Raw genomic sequence first — 20625 nt, 5'->3', positions numbered from 1 at the left:
CTGTCTTGTAAATGTCAAATGTGTCCCTCCCTACCAAAGTCAGGACATTATGCATACACACAAAAGGGTAAGGAACCAGGTGATATCTGATGCAGGCGGACATTGTTTGTCAGCGATAAACAGAGAACGCTGAGCAGACTGCCTAGCAACAGGTCCTCCATTTCAAAGCCTCTGTAAAGAGCATGACCAAATCAAACACACATTGGCTGAGTCCTGAATAAGACCGTTTTAATACACTATAGGCTCTCACTCAGTCAGGAATGTGACATCTCCCTACGTTGGTAATAGCCAGCGTGACAATGACGATGTCCCCATGCCTAAATACCAACCTGCACCAACCACCACTGTTCTGTTTTGCCATGATCCCTTGATTCATCCCACTCAGACACCATACACCACTGTTTTGACAAATTTGATCTGTGTGTTGACTACCCACCTGGGTTTGGTTGTTAGGCTAGCCCTCTGGTCTTACATACAAAGGACAGGCAGAGCTCTTCTACAGTAGGGCTTTGGCTCAACTCTATTGTGCCTTTACTGTCACTGAAGCAGTGGGCGGGAGGAGCCAGGTTACAGAACGCTGCAGGGCTGGCACAGGCTAACTAGCATGAGGCTCATGTGGCTACAGTTTGTGATCCCTTAATCTGATCTAATCACTGTAGAGTACAGTAGACTAGTATAAGGTCTTAGCAACCATGCAGGGATCTATCTGAAGGTATGCCTTCCTCCCTGATGATGATGTCTGTAGGGGATAGCGGCTCTCAGGGACAGGATCTCCTATCATCTCATGAGGCCTCATCAGGAGAGGAACAACAAGGTACTCATAGGAGAGTCGGGCTCAGGTCTAGCGGCTCTAGCCTACATCTAGTCAGTATACAAGACTAATCACCATCGGTAGGCAGTATACAGTAGGCTTGTCCCGATTTGTGATGATGCTGTAACACAATTACATTGAGAAAAACAAAACAACGACCGTTGTCTGTCACAAATGTGGAATCAAAATAGACTTGAACTTACTTTGCTGGTTGTCTGTCTGGTTGGTCCTTCAGCTGGTCTAAATTTGAGAAAAAAATATCCACAGTATTATTAAACCAACTTCAAAATGTTGGTCTCTGTGAGTGACAATCAAGTTAATTGCTCATGACCTAAGCACAGAAGTACTTGTACCCAATGTATGCATACTTACCGATGTCATGCAGGCGTTTACATGGTTTTGCACATGTCCCAGGTGACCTTTAAACGGCAGTACCAGCGATCTAAAAAGTGGGTAAATAATAATTCCCTGTGCATATTTTGTCTAAAATCTGACCAGCTGAAGGACCTAACGCACATACAACCCCGTAGAGTAAGTTAAAATGTATTTTTATTCAACAATCTGGCTTGTAAGTAAGCTTTCCACGTTTTTACAGTGCTTTGTTTGATAGTATACCAATAATTGGTATAATAGTCTGATTTATAAGGCAAGCAATAGGCCTGCTATCAAATCAGTCCAAATCAGTAGCAGTATGTCCTATGACTTAATCAAAGTCTAAAGTAAAATGATTCAATTCAATTATACTTTCCGGCAGATACAGAAGAAGTTGGAGAAATATAGGCCTGTTTTAGACATCTATTCATTACACAACTACTTGCCGCCCCGCCTGGATGTACGTACTTTTTCGCAGGCGGGCCTAGACGTTTCTACGTCACCGGCAGGGTGGCACTTGCCAGTGTTTTTTTGAACGCGCTAGAGCAACCCAGACACTGCTCATTCAACTTGCCTGTGCTTCAGTCACATTGGAGAGCCAGAGGGACAGAGCGAGAGGGACCTGAGAAAACTGAACCGTGCCAACTGCATCGTATTCGCTGTACCCACACAGACAACTCTGAATTTACATTAAATATGTCTATCACCATCTGCTGTCAAAAGCCCCAGGTAAGCAATTATTTCTGCAAAATATAGCTAGAGGATTGTCATTGTAGGCTACATCGTGTACTGTACGTAGGCTACTGGAGGAAATGGTTGCAAACGACGTGGTCATGGCTAACAGGGATCCAGCTTTTGTAAAATGAACGTCAGATTTGACTTTTTATAGCCGGTTGGGATTTACGCAGCAGGTTAGGCGAATTAACCTAGCAGGTTAGGATAATTAGATTAGAAAAAGGGTTAGTTTATACCCAAACATTTTAACTTGACCAAACGAGGTGGTTTACTTGGTTTTATACGCTGACCTCTGTGAGGTCGTTGTTCTAGATCTAAAATAGAGTCTTTACTTGACTGTCGATGTTTTAACCTGAATCGGCGATGGTTGTTACATTGTTGTTACATTGCATCTTCCCGCCTTATAGCGGGAGGACGCGGAACGGATGGACACGAGCGTGTCGTTGGCAACACAGCGGTTAGTGCAATGACAATTTATCAGAAATAAATCCGTTGTTATTATGCTGCACCGCATACCAATTGTTTGTCTTTCTTGCAAAAACCTACCATCTGTACATATTGATTTGTGAATTCGCTTGTCCGGACACGTTCTCACTGGCTGGCAAAATGGGGGGGGGGGTAGCTGAGCTGAGCTCTGCAAAGTTTACCGGACAGACCTACCACAAAAGAGCTAATGTTAACTAGTATCGTTCCGTTTTCCTCTTTTGTAATACACAGTAGTCGCATCGTGTTATTTTTTTGTGTGTGCGTAGTTAGTCGTGTAAAGTCAAGCTGATGAGATTTTGGCTCCACTGACCTACATTCGGATAGTAGGGTCCCGGTGGGTAGACAAAGACAGGCTAGTCATAATGCCGGGGGCTGTGGTCTGCTCTCTCTCTCTATGGCGGGCACAATATGATGCAAGCATGCGCCAATGTGCGTTATGCGCGCGCCCAGACCAATGCGCGCGCGAGCCAGCCAATAGAACTGCTTCAGAATGGACCTATCATCTCAGAGGGACGGTTGTTACGCTCTCTGGGACTGCCCACCGACTGTTGGCAGCGTGGCAACACATGGGTACAATTTGTCCTTTTCCCCGTTCGAGATTGATACATTGTACCACTATTTTATTCCGTGTTGCTCTTGTCATTATTTAAAGGAAAGGTTCGCCCATTTTGAATGGTATATTGTTTTTGTGCATCTCTGAGTGATTTCCTGGGTCATTTCATGTTTTCTTGTGTATCTGGGTTATTGTGGTTCAAGCAAGCAGAAATCCGTCCGGTATGACGCAAAAAACGTTTTAAAATATTGTCAGATTTTAATACTGGCTGATGTCATAACTCCAGGAGAATGTCTCCTCTCGAATGAGCCATTGATTATATTTTTGTGATATTCCTACCACGAGAAATGTGTATTTTAAAGGAGGGTCTAGCACATGTGTCCTATTTGTCTGTCTCTTTAGGCTAGGGTGCATTGCATGGTGCAGTTGCCAAATATATTATAGAAAGGAGATAGGAATCCAATGAATTAAGGAACGTATAACGCAGAACCCAGCAGTGTCGACCAATCGTGTTCACGATGTCATGCTTCTTCACCCGGTTGCTAAGCTAACAGTCACGCAATCCCTTCTCAAAGTCGGTGTATATGTGGAGAAAATTGCCTATTTTCCTCTGAAGTATGTAATGTCACAATTCCAAAGCTATACGATATTACAGATAGCAAGTTAATTATCTTGGGTCATAGAAATTTAATGTACTTCTTGTTGACGAAATTTCTGCAAATGTTGGGGTTTTGAGCTAGCGCCCCATAGACTCCCATTCACTCCTTTTAGGAGAGCGCTCCTTGTTCCACGATCGCCCAGAATGCACCACGTGGCCCATAGACGTAGAATGGACACCGTTTCCCATCTCCTCAAAAGTATTTCTGAGGTAGCGAACATGGTGAGATGGTAGATTCCTAGATTGATACCGTGGGTTTGCTAGCTACGTAGCTAGCCAGACTAAAGAGAGCATTGCATTGTAGATTTTGTATTCGACTTGAGCTGCAACAGATTTCCACAACGATTTTCCATGTTGTTACTAACCTTATTATAATGTCAAAATGAAACATTTGTTCACAAAAAATATTGTTCTCACATAGTGTTATGTAACAGTGTAAATTCAAGGAAAGAGTTGTTTTGGGTGGATTTTTTCTTTAATGTCACAGACTGAAATTTTGGATTTGTTGGTATTTTGGGCCATTAATGAGTATTTCCAAAAAGCTAATATAAAAATGTCAAACTTAATGAAACTGTATATTTAGTTTATCATACTACTGTCATCAATATTACAATAAACATTAACCACTTTAAAATGAACATACATCAATTTCAAAGCTCATGACATAAAATTGCCCATTTTAAAAGCCGATTTTATAGTGTTACAAAGTGGACTATATTTAGTAACTTACTTTAAAGATGGTGATGGGGTCTAAATGGGCATTGTTCTAAATTCAGTGTAGTTGTCTTTAACTGCCATTTCTTAGATATGTTCTCCAGACTTGCTCAGAGGGAATTGTTGATATGTTGTATAAAAAAACAAAAATGCATTTTTAGCACACGTCTTTAGTATTTTACAGATAGAAAGAAGAAAAAGGTATTTATCTGCAATCTGCTGTGGACAAGTCTGGTCTTGGAGTATCTTAACAAAATGAAACCAAAATATTTAGACTGACTTCATCCAGTGTCCAGAAAAATGGATTTATGTGATATGCAAATATGTGCATATTTAATGATATCACCTAATTTGCATATTTGTATAAAAAATTTCAAAAACACTGTAATACAAAAAAGTTGTATATTTGTGTCTACATTCAACTAGTAAAACGTTGTGATATATTTTTCAGGGCCATTTTTTCCCCCCTATGAGGGTGTGTTGCCTGGCCTTAAAGATACTCCAGTCTCTCTAGCACCTCACATCTCAATAGGTGGTCTAAGTATCTTCATGACATCCAATGCTCTGGTTTCTGTGAAAATAAAACCTCATTGGTTGATTTTTACACCCCGGCTTAGCTTGCTGTATTTGTAATTTATATAATGGGTGGAAATACTAGAATGTGAAAATGTGGGCGTAGCAATCTGCAATACTAGCCTACTGCTCGGGATGTCATTATGTTCCGCTGTGGCCTGGCTTTAGCATTCTGGGGACTTCTAATTGTTGTCTGTTTTCTGCACCATTGTGATTTAACAGTCAGATGGAAACCGAGAGAAAAAACGTTTAGAAAACTAGTAACCCTCTATGGCAGTATCTCTTTCTTTCTCCCCTGCCTGTTTCTCTACCAGCCTGTCTGTCTGTACCTCAATCTAACTGTTGCTTCATTTCTCTCTAGTCTTTCCCAGTCGGTCTCGCTTATCGACACCCTCCTTGTCTTCCCAAAGATTCGGCCTGGTGTGATCAAGTCGTCCCCTTGACTGCTGTGATTTCCCAAAACGAACAGTCTAGTTCATGTGAAAGTTCTTACCAGTGTCTACTCTTATTAATGTATATTTCCTCTAGTCTCTACACTCTCCTTACTACAGTCTCCAGTTAGTGTACTGTACTCTAGCAGGGGCATGAAGGTTGAGTTTATCGTTCAGCCTCTGTGCCCAACCAACACTATGTATAGAGCCAGCTGGACAGAAGATTGTTCTGTATTCTACTCCTGGCCACCTGATCTTAAAGGTTAAAACAGATGTCTAAAGGGAAGGAACGGGGTTAGCTAATTTTGCTTATCATTCACGCATAATCAACCCCTGAAATGTAGACAGACTAACAGGGTTGGCATGCTGAATGTTTGTGGTCTATAACTCACTGTGCTTTATGAAGACTTTATACAATACCAGTAAAAAGTTTGGACACACCTATACATTCAAGGGGTTTTCTTTATTTATACTATTTTCTACATTGTAGAATACTAGTGAAGACATCAAACATATGGAATCATGTAGTAACCAAAAAAGTGCTAAACAAATGAAATATATTTTACATTTGAGATTCTTTAAACCTTTGCCTTGAAGAAAGATTTTCAGACTCTTGGCATTCTCTCAACCAGCTTCACCTGGAATTCTTTTCCAAAAGTCTTGAAGGAGCTCCCACATATGTTGAGCACTTGTTGGCTGCTTTTCCTTCACTCTGTGGTCCAACTCATCCCAAACCATCTCAATTGGGTTGAGGTCAGGTGATTATGGAGGCCAGGTCATCTGATGCAGCACTCCATCACTCTCCTTGGTCAAATAGCTCTTACATAGCCTGGAGGTGTGTTGGGTCATTGTCCTGTTGAAAAACAAATGATAGTCCCACTTTGTAAGTCGCTCTGGATAAGAGCGTCTGCTAAATGACTTAAATGTAAATGTACTAAGAGCAATCCAGATGGGTTGGCGTATTGCTGCAGAATACTGTGGTAGCCATGCTGGTTAAGTGTGCCTTGCATTCTAAATAAATCACAGAGTGTCACCAGCAAATCACCATCACACCTCCTCCATGCGGTGGGAACAACATACGCGGAGATCATCCGTTCACCTACTCTGCATCTCACAAAGACATGGCGGTTGGAACCAAAAATTGCAGATTTGGACTCATCAGACCAAAGGACATATGTGGCAGTCCTCATGAGAGCCAGTTTCATCATACTTGATGGTCTTTGCGACTGCACTTGAAGAAACTTTAAAAGTTCTTGAAATGTTACTGATTGACAGAACTTCCAAATAGGGCTATCTTCTGTATACCACCCCTTCCTTGTCACAACACAACTGATTGGCTCAAACGTATTAAGAAGGAAAGATATTCCACAAATGAACTTTTAACAAGGACAACCTGTTCATTCCAGGTGACTACCTCATGAAGCTGGTTGAGAGAATGTCAAGAGTGTGCACAGCTGTCATCAAGGCAAAGGGTGGCTACTTTGAATAATCTTACGTATAAAATGTATTTTGACTTGTATAACACTTTTTTGGGTTACTACGTGATTCTGTATCTGTTATTTCATAGTTTTGGTGTCTTCACTATTATTCTACAATGTAGAAAATAGTAAAAATAAAGAAAACCCGTTGAATTAGTTTGTGTCCAAACTCTTGACTGGTACTGTATGTCGACCCCCTCCCCCAGAATGTTTGTCGGAATCCGGGGAGTGATTGAGAAAGAAAGGTGGAGAGCTGTGGAAGGAGCAGAGAGTGAGGTGGGGAAGAGAAGTATAGGGGGAGAAAGAGGAGAGTGATTTAGGAGAATGGGGCAGGCAGGAGATAGGGATGAATCAGAGGGCGGGGGAGTGAATGGAGAGAAGAGAGTGGGAGGAGGAGGAAATAAAGGGGAGGGGACAGGAAAGGAGCAGAGAGGCTGTGGTGCATTCAGGAGTCTCCTGACAGATGTTGCACAACTGTTGGTGGGCCGTGATTGAGAAAGAAAGGTGGAGAGCTGTGGAAGGAGCAGAGAGCGAGGTGGGGAAGAGAAGTATAGGGGGAGAAAGAGGAGAGTGATTTAGGAGAATGGGGCAGGCAGGAGATAGGGATGAATCAGAGGGCGGGGGAGTGAATGGAGAGAAGAGAGTGGGAGGAGGAGGAAATAAAGGGGAGGGGACAGGAAAGGAGCAGAGAGGCTGTGGTGCATTCAGGAGTCTCCTGACAGATGTTGCACAACTGTTGGTGGGCCGACCAACCCACATCTGTACAGACGGGGGGCTGTGCCCTCACTGACCTACAACACACACTGTACATACTGTAAACTGGTGTACAAACAGACCCTTGATTCAACTATTGCTAACTTTCTCAGACACGGACATATACACACACACACACATTCCATTTTATAACCAGTCTGGCTCACTCTTGTCACTTCATTCTGCATGCAAGCTATGGCACATCCACCATTCTAACACACAGACACACACACACACACGCACCGAGAGTTGGTGGAAGACACCACCAGGTTAAGAAACATACCAGATGTTCTGGACCGTGCCTCAGTCTGGTGTAAGTCATGTGACATGCTGTTCTTTTCCACAGCAATGCAATGCACCAGATGTAGACTGTGCCTCAGTCTGGTGTAAGTCATGTGACATGCTGTTCTTTTCCACAGCAATGGAATGCATTTTTCATAGTTTCTTTTCTTCCTCGTCCTGTACTCCTGACATGCAAGCACCACCCCAACATCAACATATGTGAAAATTGCACGTGTCTACAAAACAGTAGTAAAAAATATATATAATAAAGGAAGATGACATCATCGACCAATTGGTAGGCAATACCGACTCAGATTTGGTTGAAGTCACATGATGCACACCAATGATGTCATTGGAAATCCTCATATTCTCTCTTTTACCACAAGACATTTCACTGTATGTGAAAATGGATATTTCTCAAAGTATTCAAACCCCTTGACTTTTTCCACATTTTGTACAGCCTTATTTTAAAATGGATTTAAATTGTTGATTAGATAGACATAGGCTAGTGCTTTTGCTTTTCGTTACACGTCTTGTTGGTTGACGAGGGGTAAATGTGGACAGTTCTCCTAACATCGTCAATGTGCACCTCTGAATTTGATAAAAAAGACGCGCATCGTTGCATCCCTGATGTGTCGGTCTTTCCTAGAAGCCTACTTCAGAGCTGCGATGCCCTTGAGAAGAGATATCTGAGAGAGACGTGAGTAAGAGGTGCTTCGGAGCCGGGCGACTGGCATCCGGGGGGAAGGGAATTATAATTACTATATTCAGCCCATAGGCACAGCGGCCAATTTGACTGCAAGGCATGGATTTTTTTTAGGGGGCATTGAGGCCACACTAGGAGGCATCGACAGCCATGGCAAGAAATTCGATGCCTGGCGACAAGGTTCAAGATTATTTTTTTTCAGTGTCAAGTAAGGCCACAGAGATGGTAGCCTATGATTAAAACAGTAAGCCATTTCAGCTAACATATCCAGGGAATGCATATTGACCTTTATGCTACATTATATATTAAGAAAGTTTACATACACTTAGTTTGGAGTCATTAAAACTAGTTTTTCAACCACTCCACAAATTTCTTGTTAACAAACTATAGTTTTGACAAGTCGGTTTTGGATATCTACTTTGTGCAGGACACAGGTAAATTTTACAACGATTGTTTACAGACAGATTATTTCACTTATAATTCACTGTCTCACAATTCCAGTGGTTCAGAAGTTTACATGCACTAAGCTGACTGTGCATTTTAAACAGCGTGGGAAATTCCAGAAAATGATGTCATGGCTTTAGAAGCTTCTGATAGGCTAATTGGTATAATTTGAGTCAATTGGAGGTGTACCTGTGGATGTATTTCAAGGCCTACCTCCAAACTCGGTGCCTCTTTGCTTGAAATCATGGGAAAATCCAAATAAATCAGCCAAGACCTCAGAAAAAATTGTAGAGCTCCACAAGTCTGGCTCATCCTTGGGAGCCATTTCCAAATGCCTGAAGGTACCATGTTCATCTGTACAAACAATAGTACGCAAGTATGAACACCATGGGACCATGCAGCCATCATACTGCTAAGGAGGGAGACGCGTTCTGTCTCCTAGAGATGAACGTACTTTGGTGCGAAAAGTGCAAATCAATCCCAGAACAACAGCAAAGGACCTTGTGAAGATGCTGTAGGAAACGGGTACAAAAGTACCTATATCCACAGTAAAACGAGTCCTATATCGACATAACCTGAAAGGCTGCTCAGCAAGGAAGAAGCCACTGCTCCAAAACCGCCATAAAAAAACAGACTATGGTTTGCTGCACATGGGGACAAAGATTGTACTTTTTGGAGAAATGTCCTCTGGTCTGATGAAACCAAAATATAACTGTTTGGCCATAATGACCACCGTTATGTTTGAAGGCAAAAGGGGGAGGCTTGCAAGCTGAAGAACACCATCCCAACCGTGAAACACTGGGGTGGCAGCATCATGTTGTGGGGGTGCTATGCTGCAGGAGGGACTGGTGCACTTCACAAAATAGATGGCATCATGAGGCAGGTAATTATTATGTGGATATATTGAAGCAACATCTCAAGACATCAGTCAGGAAGATAAAGCTTGGTTGCAAATGGGTCTTCCAAATGGACAATGACCCCAAGCATACTTCCAAATTTGTGGCAAAATGGCTTAAGGACAACGAAGTCAAGGTATTGGAGTGGCCATCACAAAATCCAGACATCAATTTTATTGAAAATTTGTGGGCAGAACTGAAAAAGCGTGTTCGAGCAAGGAGGCCTATAAACCTGACTCAGTTACACCAGCTCTATCAGGAGGAATGCCCCAAAATTCACCCAACTTATTGTGGGAAGCTTGGGGAAGGCTACCTGAAACGTTTGACCCAAGTTAAACTATTTAAAGGCAATGCTACCAAATACTAATTGAGTGTATGTAAACTTCTGACCCACTGGGAATGTGATGTAAGGAATAAAAGCTGAAATAAATCATGCTCTCTACTATTATTCTGAAATATCACATAATTAAAATAAAGTGGTGATCCTAACTGACCTAAGACAGGGAATTTTTACTTGTCAGGAATTGTGAAACTGAGATTAAATGTATTTGACTAAGGTGTAAAACTTCCGACTTCAACTGTATACTCACAGAAAGCTGTGACTCTCCTCTCTGTAACTAGAACAATAGTAGTTGCTTTGAAAAGAACTGTATTTTCCCACAATTGCATTCTGAGGAATGTTTGTGCTTCTCAGAATGCATCTCTCCCACCTCTGTGCACACAGTGGGGAGAGGGAGTGAGAGTGGATCGCTCACACAGCAGCAGACAGGGAAACAGGGACAGGCAGATACTTTCATAGCAGGAATCATCATAATGCATAGGCTATTACTGTTGAACAAATAATGGTTTTAGAACGATCTACAGGAACGTACCGACATGTGCATAATGCTTCAGTAAGAGGAAGGTATTTCTTAGTAGCTCTAAAACGCCATCATAAAATCTGTTTATTTTGCCTGATTCCATTTAGTTCTTCCCCAAATTCAGTTTTCTCCAGTTTTGTTTTTCCAGGTTTCAGTTTTTCCTAGATTGTTTTTCAGGTTTTCACTCTCAATCACCACATTTGTAATAGGAAAACCACAAAGTTAGATGTTCTAAGTCTACAACATTTCTTAAACCACACCAGGAGACCACTTTTGAGGTCTGGGTTAGTCACCCTTTAATTCAAGTGCACACTCGCCAGAAACGGTTTGGTTAGCGACGTTTCTGTTGCGCTCATTTGATTGCAGAGTTTGCGAAACAAATGGCTACTGGATTGATGTAAATAATCATGATATCATTCTGCCAGGTAGACATGAGCTACTTTGAAGTTAGCATTTCATTGAGAAGGTTTTTTGGAAAGCCTTTCCGTCTATCAGAAAATGGTTGTCATTGCATTAGCATCATCGCTAAAGGCTACACAAAGTTGTAGACAAACGTGAAAACCACACAGACAGGGCATTTCGTTGCCTCTTCGTAAAGTTTAAGGAAAATATGAATCACTGATGCGTTTTGTTCATGTCTTCTGATAATCTTGGGTAAATTAAAGGTCCAATGCAACTGGTTTTATCTCCATCAAAACAGGTAGACATTTTAGGTGAAAGGGCATGATCAATTTCACAGTATTATTCCATCCTCATAGTGTTGAAATATATATAAAACACAGAAAAATCACGCTTTTTCCTGCACTGGGCCTTTAATGAATGTTCTAATAAAGTTCAATACTTTTAGTTGATTTTCATTTTGGAATATTGTTGAATTCCTTTTTAATGTCTGAATTCTGTGATTCCGTCCTCGTTTTATAGGGCGCTAGGCAAGTGATAGCAGATACTGCTGGTAATCAGCTAACCAAGTGGACCACACAGCCACAGGCAGACACAGGTCATAAAGCTGATCCAACCAGGTCTTCCCAGTACGATCATCTATCATTTACCTCCCCGTGCTCTGTTGCCAAGAAACCAACAGATTAAGCCTGTTTTTTTTGCCCTATGGTTTAGTTACACTCAAAAGCGGCTTTGTTGAATGAAGGCCCAGTGTGATAGGAGAGTCGGATAGGATTCACCACAAGGCTGACTGGCTACTTCTATAAATCTCAGGTCTAAGATTAGATCCTGGGACTGGGAGTTCAGCTGCATCCGTCTAGCCAGAGCAGAATAAGGCGTTTCTGTTTAACATAAAGGAGTATTCCATTCCCCCGAGTGTGATCGTTTTAAGCCCTATCGACTCAAATGGCCATGGCTGGCTTGTGGCTACACCGCCGATGTCGACCCAGAGGCTTTTAAAGCTTTTCTTCAGTCTGCCATGACAGTGGGAATCAATGGTGCATCTTCACTGATAACTGGTGTCACATACAACTGTTGTCTGCTGTTGGGACTGAAGTGGTGGTTCCTGGAGAGGAGGAAAGTCTCACACACACAACCAGCTGAGGCTTCAGAAAAGGCTTTCACACATGGTCTTAATGGCGGTTTTAAGAGTGAAGTGGTGGTTCCTGAAGAGGTGGACAGTCAGACACACAACACAACACTCAACGCGACTTGTTGAGCACCATAGTTGTCAGCACCAGTGACAGCAGTTAGGTTGGCTATAACATTAGGTTAGGTTGGCTATAACATTACAGCTAGGTTGGCTATAACATTAGGTTAGGTTGGCTATAACATTAGGTTAGATTGGCTATAACATTACAGTTAGGTTGGCTTTAACATTACAGTTAGGTTGGCTTTAACATTACAGTTAGGTTGGCTATATCATTACAGTTAGGTTGGCTTTAACATTACATTAGGTTGGCTTTAACATTACATTAGGTTGGCTTTAACATTACAATTAGGTTGGCTTTAACATTGCAGTTAGGTTGGCTATAACATTGCATGCACTCCGTTAAAATAGAAAGTGCAGTTCCATGTTGCCTAATGAATCTCACATACCCCACACATATCCAGATTCCCTAGAATGGTGACTGGTTCTTCCTAATATGAATCTCACATACCCCACACATATCCAGATTCCCTAGAATGGTGACTGGTTCTTCCTAATATGAATCTCACATACCCCACACATATCTAGATTCCCTAGAATGGTGACTGGTTCTTCCTAATATGAATCTCACATACCCCACACATATCCAGATTCCCTGGAATGGTGACTGGTTCTTCCTAATATGAATCTCACATACCCCACACATATCCAGATTCCCTGGAATGGTGACTGGTTCTTCCTAATATGAATCTCACATACCCCACACATATCTAGATTCCCTGGAATGGTGACTGGTTCTTCCTAATATGAATCTCACATACCCCACACATATCCAGATTCCCTGGAATGGTGACTGGTTCTTCCTAATATGAATCTCACATACCCCACACATATCTAGATTCCCTGGAATGGTGACTGGTTCTTCCTAATATGAATCTCACATACCCCACACATATCCAGATTCCCTGGAATGGTGACTGGTTCTTCCTAATATGAATCTCACATACCCCACACATATCCAGATTCCCTGGAATGGTGACTGGTTCTTCCTAATATGGGCATTTCGCCATATTTTTTTACTGTTCCGAGTACTCACATGATTTTTATTTCTCTTTAGGCCTGTGCCGACTGCACAACAATGATAAATGTATCATTACCATTACAGATAACAGATCCTAATAGCTAAAATGGCCCATATACACTGAGTGTAGAAAACATTAGGGACTCTTTCTATGACATAAACTGATCAGGTGAATCCACGTGAAAGCTATGATCCCTTATTTATGTCACTTGTTAAATCCACTTCAGTCAGTGTTAATGAAGGGGATGATACCAGATAAAGAAGTATTTTTAAGACTTGAGACATGGATGGTGTATGTGGGCCATTCAGAGGGTGAATGCAGCAAGACACAATATTATAGGTCCCTTTGAAGGGGGTATGGTAGTAGGTGCCAGGCGCACCGGTTTGAGTGTGTCAAGAACTGCAACGCTGCTGGGTTGTTCACGCTCAACAGTTTCCTGTGTATCAAGAATGGTCCACCACCCAAAGGACATCCAGCTAACTTGACACAATTGTGGGAAGCATTGGGGTCAACATGGGCCAGCATCCCAGTGGAACGCTTTCGACACCTTGTAGAGTCCATGCCCCCAATGAATTGAGGCTGTTCTGGTGGCAAAAGGGTGTGTTCCCAATGTTTTGTACACTCACTGAATATTCAGTAAATTAAAAAGCAAGTGCCATTAGAGATTAATTTATTGAAATCTTAATATCGCCTGGTTATATTTTATCGTAGAACACAATCTTTAAAAAGACAGTAACCTCAGCAGTGGCTTGTAGAAGCCTATTGCTGCATAGCCTTGTTTTGGTCATCTAGCAGACAAGATGCTGACGCTGATTTCCAGAGCCCTTATCGCACTCAAGACACCTATTTTATAGTAGGCTACGCAGATGCGAGTGTGAGTGCAATGATTGCACAACATGTATGTGTAAATTTATTTTGCGATGCAAGTGGTGTGGTCAGCATGTAAGCAGAACATTGACTGGACACAATTATTATAAAACTGAAGCTTGTTGTTGGAACACATATTTTTCTACTTCAATAAACCAGTCCATTTTGAGTTTGTGATAAAACTGTTGTCATTTGGCAAGGAATGTAGCTTGTGTGTGCACTCAGCACTAGAACTCATGACCATCCCTCGTTCTCCCTTCTCCTGCTGTTGTGTGGTTTCAATTAGAGGTCGACCGATTAATTGGAATGGCCGATTTAATCATAACAACCACAATTTGCCGATTAAAAAAATATATATATATTTTTTACACCTTTATTTAACTAGGCAAGTCAGTTAAGAATACATTCTTATTTTCAATGACGGCCTTATTTTCAATGCCTTTCTTTAAAATCAATACACAAGTATATATTTTTAAACCTGCATATTTAGTTAATATTGCTTGCTGACATTAATTTATTATAATTAGGGCAAATGTGTCACTTCTCTTGCGTTCCGTGCAAGCAGTCAGGGTATATGCAGCAGTTTGGGCCGCCTGGCTCGCTGCGAACTGTGTGAAGTCCATTTATTCCTAACAAAGGCCATAATTAATTTGCCAGAATTGTACATAATTATGACATAACATTGAAGGTTGTACAATGTAACAACAATATTTAAACTTAGGGATGCCATATGTTAGATAAAATACGGAACGGTTCTGTATTTCACTGAAAGAATAAACGTTTTGTTTTCGAAATTATGGTTTCCGGATTCTACCATTTTAATGACCAAAGGCTCGTATTTCTGTGTGTTTATTATGTTATAATTAAGTCTATGATTTGATAGAGCAGTCTGACTGAGTGATGGTAGGCAGCAGCAGGCTCGTAAACATTCATTCAAACAGCACTTTCGTGTGTTTGCCAGCAGCTCTTCGCTGTGTTTCAAGCATTGCGCTGTTTATGACTTCAAGCCTATCAACTCCAGAGATTAGGCTGGTGTAACCGATGTGAAATGGCTAGCTAGTTAGCGGGGTGTGCGCTAATAGAGTTTCAATCAGTGACGTCACTCGCTCTGATACTTGAAGTAGTTGTTCCCCTTGCTCTGCATGGGTAACGCTGCTTCGAGGGTGGCTGTTGTCGATGTGTTCCTGGTTTGAGCCCAGGTAGGAGCGAGGAGAGGGACGGAAGCTATACTGTTACACTGGCAATACTAAAGTGCCTATAAGAACATCCAATCGTCAAAGGTATATGAAATACAAATCGTATAGAGAGAAATAGTCCTATAATAACTACAACCTAAAACTTCTTACCTGGGAATATTGAAGACTCATGGTAAAAGGAATCACCAGCTTTCATATGTTCTCATGTTCTGAGCAAGGAACTTAAACGTTAGCTTCTTTACATGGCACATATTGCACTTTTACTTTCTTCTCCAACACTTTGTTTTTGCATTATTTAAACCAAATTGAACATGTTTCATTATTTATTTGAGGCTAAATTGATTTTATTGATGTATTATATTAAGTTAAAATAAGTGTTCATTCAATATTGTTGTAATTGTCATTCTTACAAATACATTTTTACAAATCGTCCGATTAATCGGTATCGGCTTTTTTTGGTCCTCAAATAATCGGTATCAGCGTTGAAAAATCATAATCGGTCGACCTCTAATTTTAATATGTAGCAGCTTCTACGCTCCCTCTCCTTCCATGTCTCCACTGTGATAAAACCATTAGAATTCCTGTGATCTATCATCTAGGACACCCAGGACCGAGTTTGGGAAACTCTTGATTAATTCATACTGAGAGGTGGAATGACAGCTTGGTAGTCCGACTCAGCTGTATGTCTCCAGTCCACCCAATAGCATAGCTGTTGTAATGCAAAAGGTATGAACACCCGACAAATGCTTGTAGTTGTCTATTTCACCAGCCACATTGGCGGGTGGTCACTTGGCAGGGCTCTACAGTCAGAGCGTTATATTTGCGAATAACAGTATGCGAGTTAAGGTTAGAAGAGTGCTACATGTTGTATGTTGTTTTCAAAGTATTTCTGCTGTTTTGGTTCATGGCTGCTAATCGCACAAAGAAATATGAATCTTATATCCCACCTCGCGCAGAAGCACTGCCTGGTGGGGAGCTGTGCGCAATGAATGAAGTGCTGATGGATTTATTTTGGGAGAAGCTGTAAACAGGCATTAAAGTTGGTCTAATTTACTCAAAAGTCTACAAAATGAGACATTGTCCTCGTGTTTCTTGGCTATGTACATTGTTTTTGTTCACACGCTCTGTTGTGTTTCAACGTTAGTTTGGGTCTGCTGCTTCAACTGATAGTGACAGGCCATAGTCAGATGCCAAATCTCTCACACAGTGACAGGGCTCCAGTGGCACAGTTACCACGGTAACCTCCCGCCCTTAAAGGGGCAGCTGAAAATGTTTTCATCTGATATTTTGATTAAAAGACTCTTACTTACTCGTACGTCTTACTAATACATTTCTTGTTTTCGAAACATTACAAAGCATCCGTTGTTTTTTTTCTGTAAGTATGGCCCAAAAATATTTTGTCTGGTAAAAAAAAAAATCTGAGTGGCTGGTGGACCCAAAAGTACATTTTAGGCCCTGCATAAAATGGAGGACAGTTAATGGTTTGGGTTGTGGTCTTGTGGGTGTGGCCTTAATGATGGATTTTGATTGGTGAGGGTCCTGCGGCGGGAGTTTGTGGATCCGAAGGCGTGCCAGCTAGGTGAGAGCTGTAACAGGGTCAAGACATGTCTTAAGACATTGGGTATGCTTGGAAGAGGGCTAGTTTGAGTCTGATTAGGAGCTGGTGGCTGGGCTGGTTGGCACGTAGTAGAGGGGGCAGGGCAGGGATCTGAGGGGCAGTTTGAGACTGATTAGGAGCTGGTGGCTGGGCTGGGCTGGTTGGCACGTAGTAGAGGGGGCATGGCAGGGATCTGAGAGGGGGCAGGCCTTACTACAAAAGGCCACATGCCTGGAAAAGACTTGAGAGAGGGACACTGAAGGAGTGGGAAAGGGGAGGGAGGGGCTTAATGCTACTGAGGGACTATTTTAGTGACTTGACTGCAGAGGGTCAATCTGCCTGCCTAGTGGAGATGCCATGAGGCCGGTTTCAACACGTGGGTTGACTTCAGACCTTTGTGCTCTGATCATACTTTATTTTTGAATATAAGTAATTAAATGTTAGTTTAATTTCAAACCAGTGGTTGCTATTCTATCTCTCTGTGTGCACTGCAGTTTTGTGTAATCTAGTTGACAAATGTATTCTTGGTCCTCCTCTCTCTCCTCCTGTCCCTCCTCTCTTCTCTTATCCCTACTCTCTCTCCTCTCTTATATCTCCTCTCCTGTCCCTCCTCTCTCTCTCTCCTGTGCCTACTCTCTCCTCTTGTCTCTCCTCTTATCTCTCTCTCCTCTCCTGTCCCCCCTCTCTCTCTCCTCTGTTGTCACTTCTCTCTCTCCTCTTGTCCCTCCTCTCTCTCCTCCAGGTTATAATGCACGACCAACACAGAAAAAGTTTGACTCTATAGCCAACGGGATCCTGAGGACTTGATTACAGTCGCTTCAAGCCTGATAGTTTGCATCGGTGCGGCTCCCCCCGGCTCACACCCCTCTGGACGACTGGCATTGCCCCCACCCCTCCTCCTCCGCTGGTAGAGAAGACTTGGGTTCCCTTGTGGTCTCTGTCTACTTTGCCTTTGTCTTCTCTCCCATCGTCCCCTGTTGGTCTACTGGTACCAATAACAGTCCCCGGAGTTACGTCATTCTGTATTAGGTAAGGCAATTATTACTAATGCATGAGGCATATTACACACACACAATGCACATGTGCCTAATCCAAATCCTCATTGTGATTATGAATTCATTAAACAAGTTATTATGAACAATGCCATTGGTCGTTGTGGGGGGAGGGTGTAAGGGGAGACTCAGGGGATTGCTGGGTGGGCAACATTGCTGGGTGGGATGGGAAGGGGTGGGAGGCAAACTTTATGGGAAAAGAAAATGACAAAACGAAATAAAAAAAGTTGTTCACAAAAAAACTAAATGTAGACGTTACTGTGATGTCCTCCTCCATCCCTCACTCGTCAGGCTCTGCCCCCAACATTAAGCAGTAAAGATGATTTCCAACGGTTATCTGATCTTTGAAGATGAGACTTTCCTGGATTCCACTGTGGCCAAAATGAACGCCCTGAGAAAGAGCGGACAGTTCTGTGACGTGCGACTGCAGGTACGTGAAGATCTCTCTCTGTCTTTTCATCCTCCTTGGTAAAGGCTCACATGAAAACGAGATCTAAATGTCAATGTGACTTTCTGGTTAAATGAAGGATATTCAAATAAAAAATGCAAATCATAATCAGAGCACCTGTGACACGAGGGGGAGGGGGAGTGTGAAGGAGCGGGAGAGTGAAGGAGAGGAGAGGGAGAGTGTGAAGGGGAGGAGAGGAGAAGGAGAGGAGGGGAAGGGGAGGAGGGGGAGTGTGAAGTAGAGGAGAGGGAGAGTGTGAAGGGGGAGGAGGAGTGAAGGAGGAGAGGGAGTGTGGTAGAGGAGAGGGAGAGTGTGAAGGAGAGGAGTGTGAAGGAGAGGAGAGGGGGAGTGTGAAGGAGAGGAGAGGGGGAGTGTGAAGTAGAGGAGAGGGGAGTGTGAAGTAGAGGAGAGGGGGAGTGTGAAGGAGCGGGAGAGTGAAGGAGAGGAGAGGGAGAGTGTGAAGGGGAGGAGGAGTGTGAAGGAGAGGGGGAGTGTGAAGGAGGAGGAGAGGAGAGGAGGAGTGTGAAGGGAGAGGAGAGGGAGTGTGAAGGAGGAGAGGGGAGTGTGAAGTGAGGAGAGTGGGGAGTGTGAAGGGGGAGTGTGAGGAGAGGGGAGTGTGAAGGAGAGGAGGGGGAGTGTGAAGTAGAGGAGAGGGGAGTGTGAAGTAGAGGGAGTGAAGGAGGAGGAGGAGTGGAAGGAGTGTGAAGGAGAGGGGGAGTGTGAAGGGAGAGGGGAGTGTGAAGGGGGGGGAGTGTGAAGTAGGAGGAGAGGGGGAGTGTGAAGGGGGGAGGAGTGTGAAGGAGAGTGGGAGTGTGAAGGAGAGGAGAGGAGAGTGGAAGGAGAGGAGAGGGGGAGTGTGAAGGGGAGGAGGAGTGTGAAGGAGAGGAGTGTGAAGGGGGAGTGTGAAGGAGAGGAGAGGGGGAGTGTGAGTAGAGGAGAGGGGGAGTGTGAAGGGGAGGAGGAGTGTGAAGGAGAGTGGGAGTGTGAAGGGGAGGAGGAGTGTGAAGGAGAGTGGGAGTGTGAAGGGGAGGGGGAGTGTGAAGGGGAGGAGGAGTGTGAAGGGGAGGAGGAGTGTGAAGGAGAGTGGGAGTGTGGGAGAGGGAAGGGGGAGGAGGAGTGTGAAGGAGAGGAGAGGGGGAGTGTGAAGAGGAGAGGGGAGTGTGAAGGGGAGGAGGAGTGTGAAGGAGAGAGTGAAGGGGAGGAGGAGTGTGAAGGAGAGTGGAAGGGGAGGAGGAGTGTGAAGGAGAGGAGTGGGGGAGGAGGAGAGTGTGGGAAAGGGGAGGAGGAGTGTGAAGGAGAGTGGGAGTGTGAAGGAGGAGGAGTGTGAAGGAGAGGGGGAGTGTGAAGGAGAGGAGGAGTGTGAAGGAGAGTGGGAGTGTGAAGGGGAGGAGGAGTGTGAAGGAGAGGAGGAGTGTGAAGGAGAGTGGGAGTAGGAGGATGTGACATACAGAGCCGGAGGTTTTTTTCTAGATTAGAGCTCTTGACAACTTGTACTCCTTTGCTAGGCAAAACCGGTTGTCCTAAAGCCAACCACATGTTTGATCCTATGATCCACCATCCTCAAAGCTAGATATTTCCCTGTCAGTAAAGTGATGTGTAAAAAGAAACAATGAAAATTTAGACGGAGTAATTGAGATCAAATCTCATTGGACAGGAGTTCAATATTTAGTATCCAGTTTCCTGTTGATGTCATAATGATGTTGTAGTACTTTTCTTCAGGAGCGAGCGATCGGGTTACATTACTATCCTCTCTCAATCCCTCTCTTGCTCTTATTTTGTGGCTCTTATTGGGGGCAATTCCACTCCAGAAGACCCACAAATATTTCTGGTATCTCAGATTGTTCTAGAAATTCTCACATAGAAACTTCATTGAGAGGAAGGATGTTTTTATCTGCTTTTTTACATTTGTATCACAAACCATTTCTGACAAAATCATGATAAAGCTTTGAGATAACTCTTATAAAACTCTTATAAAAGAGAGGCCATTTTAGGCCCATTTTAGACCTGTACATGCCTCCTGTAAGACCCTGTGATGTGTGAAGT

The 20625-nt window shown here is 43.0% G+C and overlaps 1 protein-coding gene across 2 annotated transcripts in view; it reads left to right on the top strand.

The window, feature by feature from the left end:
• Positions 1-20625, top strand: part of ivns1abpa (influenza virus NS1A binding protein a) — a 50341-nt gene that overhangs the window by 10414 nt on the left and 19302 nt on the right. The window contains exons 1-3 of one of the 2 annotated variants that reach the window (XM_029633286.2): positions 1729-1912; positions 17825-18111; positions 18426-18564. In XM_029633286.2, the coding sequence (XP_029489146.1) occupies positions 18454-18564 (111 nt within the window). In that variant the 5' untranslated portion in view covers positions 1729-1912; positions 17825-18111; positions 18426-18453. Of the gene's footprint in view, positions 1-1728; positions 1913-17824; positions 18112-18425; positions 18565-20625 lie in introns of those variants that run through there. The other variant, XM_029633287.2, reaches the window with a different exon arrangement.

The sequence above is a fragment of the Oncorhynchus nerka genome, linkage group LG24 (genome assembly GCF_034236695.1).
Source record: "Oncorhynchus nerka isolate Pitt River linkage group LG24, Oner_Uvic_2.0, whole genome shotgun sequence".
NCBI lineage: Eukaryota > Metazoa > Chordata > Actinopteri > Salmoniformes > Salmonidae > Oncorhynchus > Oncorhynchus nerka.
The sequence above is the reverse complement of the archived record's forward strand: the minus strand, read 5'-3'. Positions and strand labels throughout refer to the sequence as shown.